Source organism: Denticeps clupeoides, chromosome 12 (genome assembly GCF_900700375.1).
Source record: "Denticeps clupeoides chromosome 12, fDenClu1.1, whole genome shotgun sequence".
Taxonomy (NCBI): domain Eukaryota; kingdom Metazoa; phylum Chordata; class Actinopteri; order Clupeiformes; family Denticipitidae; genus Denticeps; species Denticeps clupeoides.
In genome coordinates, this window is record NC_041718.1 from 18,718,345 (window position 1) to 18,727,954 (window position 9,610).

The 9,610-nt window shown below is 49.0% G+C and overlaps 1 protein-coding gene across 4 annotated transcripts; it reads left to right on the forward strand.

Moving 5' to 3' along the window:
- The first annotated feature begins 3,370 nt into the window (after positions 1-3,370).
- Positions 3,371-9,389, forward strand: znf76 (zinc finger protein 76). Of its 4 annotated transcripts, none has more exons than XM_028997929.1 (14): positions 3,371-3,406; positions 5,135-5,236; positions 5,353-5,439; positions 5,553-5,630; positions 5,698-5,873; positions 5,949-6,020; positions 6,118-6,234; positions 6,352-6,553; positions 6,633-6,812; positions 7,349-7,546; positions 7,655-7,752; positions 8,037-8,195; positions 8,295-8,405; positions 9,012-9,389. In XM_028997929.1, exons 2-14 carry the CDS (start codon positions 5,164-5,166, stop codon positions 9,114-9,116), a joined length of 1,656 nt encoding a protein of 551 aa, XP_028853762.1. In that variant the 5' UTR covers positions 3,371-3,406; positions 5,135-5,163; the 3' UTR covers positions 9,117-9,389. The 4 variants fall into 4 exon arrangements, with proteins under 4 accessions (XP_028853762.1, XP_028853764.1, XP_028853761.1 ...); XM_028997931.1 differs by lacking the exon at positions 3,371-3,406 and adding an exon at positions 3,442-4,991; XM_028997932.1 differs by lacking the exon at positions 3,371-3,406 and adding an exon at positions 4,996-5,014.
- Positions 9,390-9,610: the final 221 nt, after the last annotated feature.

Sequence of the window (9,610 nt, forward strand, 5' to 3'; positions counted from 1 at the left end):
TGTATGGTATACGTGTATGACGAGTATGTATTATGTAGAGTGAGTGTTGGCCTGACCGGTAAGGAAGCAGACTTGTAAACAAAGTGGTTTTGAACCGCCAACCCCTGCCATTGAGCTCCCGATCAAGGTTCCGTCCCCACATACTGCTCCACAAGCGCCTTTCGTGGCTGCCCACTGCCCACAAAAATGCATAATGTACTAAGTGCATATTGTATATGGTGTTGTGGTAGTGGCCTAGTGGGTAACACACTGGCCCATGACCCAGAGGAATTGGTCAATTTCATGTTTATAATTAGTATAAAGTGTCTGTATGTGATGAGAGGGTGATGTGTACGATGAGCATAGTCATGTTGTTTTGAGAATGACACAAAATACTGATTTTAAGGTTCCTTAATCATAAGATTGCCGGTTCGAATCTCTGAGGTGCCACTGAGCAAAGCGCTGTCCCCACACACTGCTCCCCGGGCGCCTGTCATGGCTGCCCATTGCTCACCAAGGGTGATGGTTAAAAGCAGAGGACACGTGCGGTGCTGCAGTGTATCACAATCACTTCATTTTCACTTATGAAGTGTTGTGAAGATGCCCAAGAAGATGCTTCAGGATGCCCAAGAAAGTCCAGAAAGCGACAGGACTGTCTCCTAAAGACAATTCAGCTGCGGGATCGGGGTGCCACCAGTGCAGAGCTTGCTCAGGAGTGGCAGCAGGCGGGTGTGAGAGCATCTGCACCCACAGTGAGGCGAAGACTTTTGGAGGATGACCTGGTGTCAAGAAGGACAGCAAAGAAGCCACTTCTCTCCAAGAAAAACATCAAGGACAGACTGATATGCTGCTAAATGTGCAGGGATTGGACTGCTGAGGACTGCTGGTCATTTTCTCCGATGAAGCCACTTTTCAATAATGCACTGGTGGTTCAGTGGTAAAATTCTTGATGTTGAAGTACCTTTGGCAGCAATTACAGCCTCAAATGCCTTTGACTATGATGCCACAAGCTCGGCACACCTATCCTTGGCCAGTTTGGCCCATTTCTTTTGAGGCAGCACCTCTCAAGCTCAGGTTGGATGGGAAGCTTCAGTGAAGCCATTTTAAGATCTCGCCACAGATGTTCAATTCAAGTCTGAGCTCTGGCTGGGCCACTCAAGGACATTCAATTGTCCTGAAGCCACACCTTTGGCTCTGTACTTAGGGTTGTTGTCCTGCTAAAAGATAAACCGTCACCCCAGTCTGAGTTCAAGAGCGCTCTGGTGTAGGGTTTCATCCAGGATGTCTACGTACATTGCTGCAGTCATCTTTCCCTCCATCCTGATTAGTCTCCCAGTTCCTGCAGCTGAGAAACATCCCCACAGCATTGTGTTGCCACCACCATGCTTCACTGTAGGGATGATATTGGCCTGGTGAATTTGACCTCTCTCCTGGTCTGAAAGTCCTGTTATGATGAGTATATATTGTGTATGTGTAAGGTATGTGTTGAGTATGTTTTGGCTATGATGAGTGAAAGTGAAGTGGTTGTGATACACTGCAGCACAGCACATGGTGACACAACAACATGTGTCCTCTGCTTTTAACCATCACCCTTGGTGAGCAGCCATGAGAGGCACCCGGGGAGCAGTGTGTGGGGACAGTACTTTGGCCTGGTGTCAAGAAGGACAGCAAAGAAGCCACTTCTCTCCAAGAAAAACATCAAGGACAGACTGATATGCTGCTAAATGTGCAGGGATTGGACTGCTGAGGACTGATGGTCATTTTCTCTGATGAACTACCCTAGCGGCTCGGGATTCAAAACTGAATTCCAATTATGGGTCTGCTTCCTTACCCACATTGTGTATGTGTAAGGTATGTTGAGCATGTTTTGAGTATGAGTATGCATCATGTGTGTGTGTGTTGAGCATGTTTTGACTATGATGAGCATACATCATGTATGAGTAAAGTGTGTGTTGAGCATGTTGTGAGTATGATGAGTATGTATAGTGTGTGAGTAAGGTGTGTATTGAGCATGTTGTGAGCATGATGAGCATGTGTAGTGTATGAGTAAGGTGTGTGTTGAGCATGTTGTGAGTATGTATAGTGTATGAGTAAGGTGTGTATTGAGCATGTTGTGAGCATGTATAGTGTATGAGTAAGGTGTGTATTGAGCATGTTGTGAGCATGATGAGTATGTATAGTGTATGAGTAAGGTGTGTATTGAGCATGTTGTGAGTGTGTTGAGCATGTTGTGAGTATGTATAGTGTATGAGTAAGGTGTGTGTTGAGCATGTTGTGAGTATGTATAGTGTATGAGTAAGGTGTGTATTGAGCATGTTGTGAGTATGTATAGTGTATGAGTAAGGTGTGTGTTGAGCATGTTGTGAGTATGTATAGTGTATGAGTAAGGTGTGTATTGAGCATGTTGTGAGTATGTATAGTGTATGAGTAAGGTGTGTGTTGAGCATGTTGTGAGTATGTATAGTGTATGAGTAAGGTGTGTACTGAGCATGTTGTGAGCATGATGAGTATGTATAGTGTATGAGTAAGGTGTGTGTTGAGCATGTTGTGAGTATGTATAGTGTATGAGTAAGGTGTGTGTTGAGCATGTTGTGAGTATGTATAGTGTATGAGTAAGGTGTGTATTGAGCATGTTGTGAGCATGATGAGTATGTATAGTGTATGAGTAAGGTGTGTTGAGCATGTTGTGAGTATGTATAGTGTATGAGTAAGGTGTGTGTTGAGCATGTTGTGAGTATGTACAGTGTATGAGTAAGGTGTGTGTTGAGCATGTTGTGAGTATGTACAGTGTATGAGTAAGGTGTGTGTTGAGCATGTTGTGAGTATGTACAGTGTATGAGTAAGGTGTGTGTTGAGCATGTTGTGAGTATGTACAGTGTATGAGTAAGGTGTGTGTTGAGCATGTTGTGAGTATGTACAGTGTATGAGTAAGGTGTGTGTTGAGCATGTTGTGAGTATGTACAGTGTATGAGTAAGGTGTGTGTTGAGCATGTTGTGAGTATGTAGAGTGTATGAGTAAGGTGTGTGTTGAGCATGTTGTGAGTATGTACAGTGTATGAGTAAGGTGTGTGTTGAGCATGTTGTGAGTATGTATAGTGTATGAGTAAGGTGTGTGTTGAGCATGATGAGTATGTATAGTGTATGAGTAAGGTGTGTGTTGAGCATGTTGTGAGTATGTATAGTGTATGAGTAAGGTGTGTGTTGAGCATGTTGTGAGTATGTATAGTGTATGAGTAAGGTGTATGTTGAGCATGTTGTGAGTATGTATAGTGTATGAGTAAGGTGTGTGTTGAGCATGTTGTGAGTATGTACAGTGTATGAGTAAGGTGTGTGTTGAGCATGTTGTGAGTATGTATAGTGTATGAGTAAGGTATGCGTTATGCAGGTTCCCGGGCGCGGCGCACTGCTGCATGGCGGGCTGCTGGCGGTGAGTATCCCAGTTTGCGCTGCAGCCGAGGGAGAGATGGGATAGAAAAATGGGGGATAGTGGAGGGGCGCGAAGCGCGAGTGTTGGCGGAGCGGGTGTCGCGGCCGTTCGCATGAAGTAAAGCGCGCAGAACGGACTGCGGAATTTGCGCCATCCGTTGCGTTATCGCGCAGATCGGCCAGATCCGTAAATAAGGCGGCGGGGCCTGGAGACGCGTAACGCCGCGTCACTGACGGGCTAACCGCTGCACTCGCTCCCTAACGCCGCTTTCGCGGGACTTAGTCGCAGGCTGGTTCAGCCGAACCAACCTCGGCGTTACGAGTTTATTCACGATAAATGTATTAAACGCTAAACAAAAACCCTGCCAATTGGCTGGTATCGATTTTTCATGTTAGCATTAGTGCTAATGCTACGCTAGCCGAACATATTAGCACGTGCGAAGCTACAGTAAACAAACCTCTCATCTACTGTTCACGTTTATTTAATTATTATTTTTATTAACTTTTTTTTTTTTTTTTAAATAAAGCGTTACTCGCAGGGAGCGGGCTGTGAATTAAAGCCATGCAAACGTTTCCCCGGCTTGTTTTTCCCCACTGCGTCTGTAGTTTGGTTCAATAAAGTTGGACGCGCACACGATTTGCCTGGTCTGTCTTTCGGAGCTCTCTTACTCAGAAGTTGCGTTTGCGGACTTGCCAGCAGCCTGCTGTGTTCGTCTACACGAAATGGTCTCAGATCAGCCCACCAATTTAGAATGACCTTTGACCTCACCTGATATTATGGATTTGTGTATTGTGCACAAGTCTGTTTTTATTCCCGCAGTGCTGGTGTATGAATATGGGCAAATCTAGAATACCGGCCCAGTAATAGTATGTAATTGTTGGCCCGTTTATGGCCTTACCCAGCCTTAAACAGTCCCCCTGTAGTAAGCGGGATATGAACCCGGGTCTTCTGGTTCACGGCGAGTGTGTTAACCACTAGGCCACTACCACTTATTTAATCAGGAGGAGACTTGAGTTTGTTGAAGTTGAGCTTTATTGTCTTTTCAGACAGTACATAATGAAGCGAAATACGTGTAGCTTGAGGCTCCGGAGCTCAACTTCAACTTCATGTTTAACATTTGAACATTTAAACAAAGCTACATACTGATGTAAAGTGCACGTGTGCGACACAGACAAACTGGGCTAGGTAAAGGGCAAACGGGACACAGGCAGCGCAAGAGTAACATTTAACTAAAACATGAGACAGACAGAGCTAAACAGGTGAAATGAATACATTTGCAAAGTAAAATACTGTAAATAATGCTGTGCAAAATGAAACGATGCATTAATAGATGATATTACATGTACTACAATATAACGGAGTGAGTGTTCAGGCATCTGATGGCCTGTGGGGTGAACCTATTGCACAGCCTGGCAGTGAGGGCCCGAATGCTTCCGTACCTTTTTCCGGATGGTAGGAGGGTGAAGAGTGCATGTGAGGGGTGTGTAGAGTCCTTCACAAGGCTGGTGGGCATTCCTGGTGCAGCATCTGTCGTGGAGGGACGAGAGCGGGACGATGATCTTCTCTGCTGTCCTCAGTATCCGCTGTAGGGTCTTGCGGTCCGATGTGGTGCAGTTCCCGTCCCTGATCATTTCAGAACTTGAAACCATTTTAATTTGACCGGCGTTTTGCTTACTGGGTTCTTCCCCGTTTGTGTACCTGACCTTGGGCTGCATGGCTGTGTGACAGGTGGAGGATCTGTGCTACGGCAGTGTGAAATGGAGAGTCTCGGGCTGCAGGCTGTGGCTCTCAGTGACGGCTCCACTGCCTACATCCAACAGGCAATCAGTGGTAAGAGACCAGCCGGACATGAACCCACTGGGACATCGTTCACTTCCTTATTATCGTTAGATGTGAAATTTAAAATTTTTTAAATAGTCTAATAGCGTCTGCGGTTCTTCTCTCAGGAACCCTTGTGGAAGGAGACACGATTCAGCTGGAGGACGGCACCACTGCCTTCATCCAGCAGGTCACGTTGCAGAAAGGTGTGGAAGGTGGGCAGCTGCATCTCTCGTCCTGTTTCTCGTGGTGTTTCGTGGGGTTCGCATAATCACCTGCTCGGTGTCTCTGAATCACTGCCGATGTTTTTGCACCTTTTCCCGTACAGAGGCATCGGCTTTCGAGGACGGTCAGGCCGTTCAGTTGGAGGACGGCACCACCGCCTACATCCATCACACGCCGAAAGGTCAGTAGAATGCCGGACCACGGCGAACCCGGCCAGCGGGTTGACCTGGCCCGTTTACGGTTTGCAGATGGGTACGACCCCAGCGTGGTGGAGGCCGTGCAGCTGGAGGACGGCAGCACGGCGTACATCCATCACCCCAGCACCGTCCTAACCGTGCAGCCGGGGGGCGCTCTGGAGGATCTCGCGTCCGAGGAGCGCGTGGAGGCAGAGACCATCACCTGTCTGGAGACGTACGCGAAAAAGGTGCTCCTGGTGTTTTAGCCGCAGTTCGGTGGCCAAAGGACGGTATGTTGAAGGGTGATTGTCCTCTTTCTCCAGCTGAGCGCGTCTGATGTGGACATGGAAGATGCGGTCGGCGCCGGTGGACATCAGGAACATACCACCGTGCAGGTCTGTGTGTGGCTCTTTCGGGTTTTCGTTTCAAAGCAACCCACACGTCTGAGTCCCGGCGCCGCTCATCTTGTCTCCCGATGTCCACGAACCTCAGGTTCTGTTCGAGGAGGGCCCGTGGGACTCGAGCAAGGTCCTTCAGAGTACAGACAAGAGCTTCCGCTGCGACTACGAGGGCTGTGGGCGGCTGTACACCACCGCCCACCACCTGAAGGTGCTGCCACCGGTTCACGTTCGCGGAAGAGCACGTCGGTCAGGACTCGTGTCCACGCCTGGTTCTCATCGGTGATGTGTGTGTGTGTGTGTGTGTGTGTGTGTGTGTGTGACTCAGGTACACGAACGAGCCCACACGGGCGACCGGCCGTACCGCTGCGAGATTCTGGCCTGCGGCAAGGCGTTCGCCACGGGCTACGGCCTCAAGAGTCACCTGCGCACGCACACAGGAGAGAAACCGTACAAGTGTCCGGAGGACATGTGCTACAAAGCCTTCAAGACATCCGGGGACCTTCAGAAACACGTTCGCACTCACACAGGTAACGCGCCGCGGCGCTACAGGACTTTGCCTGTCCCGTGACCCTGAACCCCCCCGTCACCCCCCTACGCTCTGTGCAGGAGAGAAGCCGTTCAGGTGTCCGTTTGAGGGCTGCGGCCGGTCCTTCACCACCTCCAACATCCGAAAGGTCCACATCCGAACTCACACGGGCGAGAGGCCCTACATGTGTCCGGAGTCCAGCTGCGGGCGAGGCTTCGCCAGCGCCACCAACTTCAAGAACCACATGCGGATCCACACAGGTGGGCGTCCTGCAAGCACACTGCCGCTGTACACTATGCATGAGGCCGGGCAAAAAATATGGCAAAAAATGCTTAATAATGGGGCAGTGGTGGCCTAGCGGTTAAGGAAGCGGCCCCGTAATCAGAAGGTTACCGGTTCGAATCCCAATCCGCCAAGGCGCCCCTGAGCAAAGCACCGTCCCCACACACTGCTCCCCGGGCACCTGTCATGGCTGCCCACTGCTCACTCAGGGTGATGGGTTAAATTTCACTGTGTGCACCGAGTGCTGTGCTGCTGTGTATCACAAGTGACAATCACTTCACTTCACTAAATACTGCCAGCTATAAAGCATCTGGATTGTGATAAAATTCTGGTCAATTACACACAACTCAACATTTTGTCTCCCCCACATACAGTCGCGGTTATGTAATCGCCCACCTTTACTATGTCACCTTAAATTTTGCATGATGTTTGTAATTTTTTTATTGGCGTGAGAGTTGGCGAACCCGCTCCGCGTCTCATCCGTCCACGACCCGTGGTCCGCTCTCCTCCGCAGGGGAGAAGCCGTACATGTGCACGGTCCCCGGCTGTGGGAAGAGGTTCACCGAGTACTCCAGCCTGTACAAACACCACGTGGTGCACACCCACTGCAAACCCTACAGCTGCAATCACTGCGGCAAAACCTACCGGCAGACCTCCACCCTGGCCATGCACAAGCGCACCACCCACGGGGACTTCGAGGCCGCTGAGGAAGGTGAGACACGTTCCTCGTGTTCCTTCACGAGATTAAACCGGGTCTTCATGCTGTGTGTCTGTCCTGTCTGGTCTCCTCTCAGTTTATGCTCCTTTCTTTGTTACACAGATTTAGAAGCAACTGATCCATCCCTCAAACTGCCAGATGGAGAGCTGAAGGACGGGTCACAGGTTGCTTTGGAGACGGAGGACATCCCTGGCTCTCAGGTGAAGTTTGTCACTTGGTCTCATCTGTATCTGCTTTCTGTTGACCTGGGTGGTAGTAGCCTAGTGGGTAACGCATTCGCCTGTGAACCAGAAGACCCAGGTTCAAACCCCACTTACTACCATCGTGTCCCTGAGCAAGACACTTAACCCTGACTTAACACTAACCCTGTAAATGTAAATTCTCCTTGTTTTTTTTGGTAGTGTAGGGTCATTTAAATTTGAGGCCTCAAACCTGCATATGCTGTGTTTAAACATGGAATTGTGTGTGCTTGTGTGTTGTGCAGGTCAGACTCTCAGCCGAAGAGTTGCAGGCACTGGGCACGGCCATCACCATGGTGACAAAGAATGGCACCAGCATCGCTGTCCCTGCTGGCCAGGTGAAGGCTGCTGGCTCCGGTGGGCACCGGCTCATGGTGACGGGAGACGGTCAGGAGTTCCAGTCGGTATGACTCCGGACAGAAAGTGGCTGCAGAATCACATAACTGAACCAGTTGAATCTCCAGTACTTTGAGTTTCTGTATTCTCTCTCTTTCTTTTTTCAGGTTGCTATAGTGACATCGGATGCAATAGGACCCGGTTCAGACGTGTCTTCACCACACTTCCAGCAGGTGGCACTGTTAGCCACGGCTAACGGGACAGAAATTGCTGTGCAGGTGACTGTCTCTCTCTCTCTAGCTGATAAACGCTCGTTACATCGTCCAAATGAGCCTTTTCACACTCTACCTCTAATATGTGGTCAAAACCAAGCCAGACAGAGTGCAAAGGCTACGAAAGGAGGGCGTGCCTTCACACCTGTGGGATGTATGACTGATATTTACATTTACATTTACTGCATTTATCAGACGCCCTTATCCAGAGCGACTTACAAATCAGTTGTTACAGGGACAGTCCCCCTGGAGACACTCAGGGTTAAGTGTCCTGCTCAGGGACACAATGGTAGTAAGTGGGATTTGAACCTGGGTCTTCTGGTTCATAGGCGAGTGTGTTACCCACTAGGCTACTACCACAGAGTGAGTGTAATGTGGTCGTTGGGGTATATTAAAAGGCAGGGTGAACAAGGTGATATGGCGTTGATGTGGTCTGTACAGCATATGCTGCTTGTCTCTCTCAGGTCTTATCAGGGCATAGCTACGGCGGAGCTTTTATTACCGATTACGACCACAGACATGTTTGTCCTGTGATCACATCATGGGAAAAAAAAGAGAAATGCATATAATCAACACTAAAATATCAAATTTGTTTTCTGTCTGCCTACACAGCTGGAAGACCAGCAGTCTCTAGAGGAGGCTATCAGCATAGCGACCGCCGCCATCCAGCAGGGGGTGCTCTCTCAGGAGGGGGTCATCCTGGAGAAAGGCTGCTGATCACCGTCATCAACAACACGGCAGCGATGGCGACGTGGCCTGAGCCCCAGAAGAGAGCAGCGGAGCCGCGCCGGCTGGTTAGAAGCTGCGCGGCGACGTGTGATGCCCTCAATCTGCAGATGCTGTGCGTTTTCCCGGCTTGTTGTGTTGGAGAGGATCAGCGGCCAGGCCCGATTCCAGTTTCTCCTCTCTGGACCTCCGGACTTTTGTTCCACTGTTGGGACTATTTTAAAAAAAAAAAAAAAGAAGAAACCTGTTCGAACCGCTGTTCTGTGTTCTGTGAAATGGATTGTGAAGAGACTCCGAAGTACAGACAACACGAAACACATGGACATGAAGAACAGTGTGATGGCTGATGCTTTTATTTTTTTAAACGGTTCTGCTGCTTTAAGTTGATTGTAAATCACTGAGCCAGCGCTTGTTCTTTTTCTTATCAATAGTCATTTTTAAAAATTAAAAACTGAACAAAACACCTTGTTTGCAGGGGGCAGGAG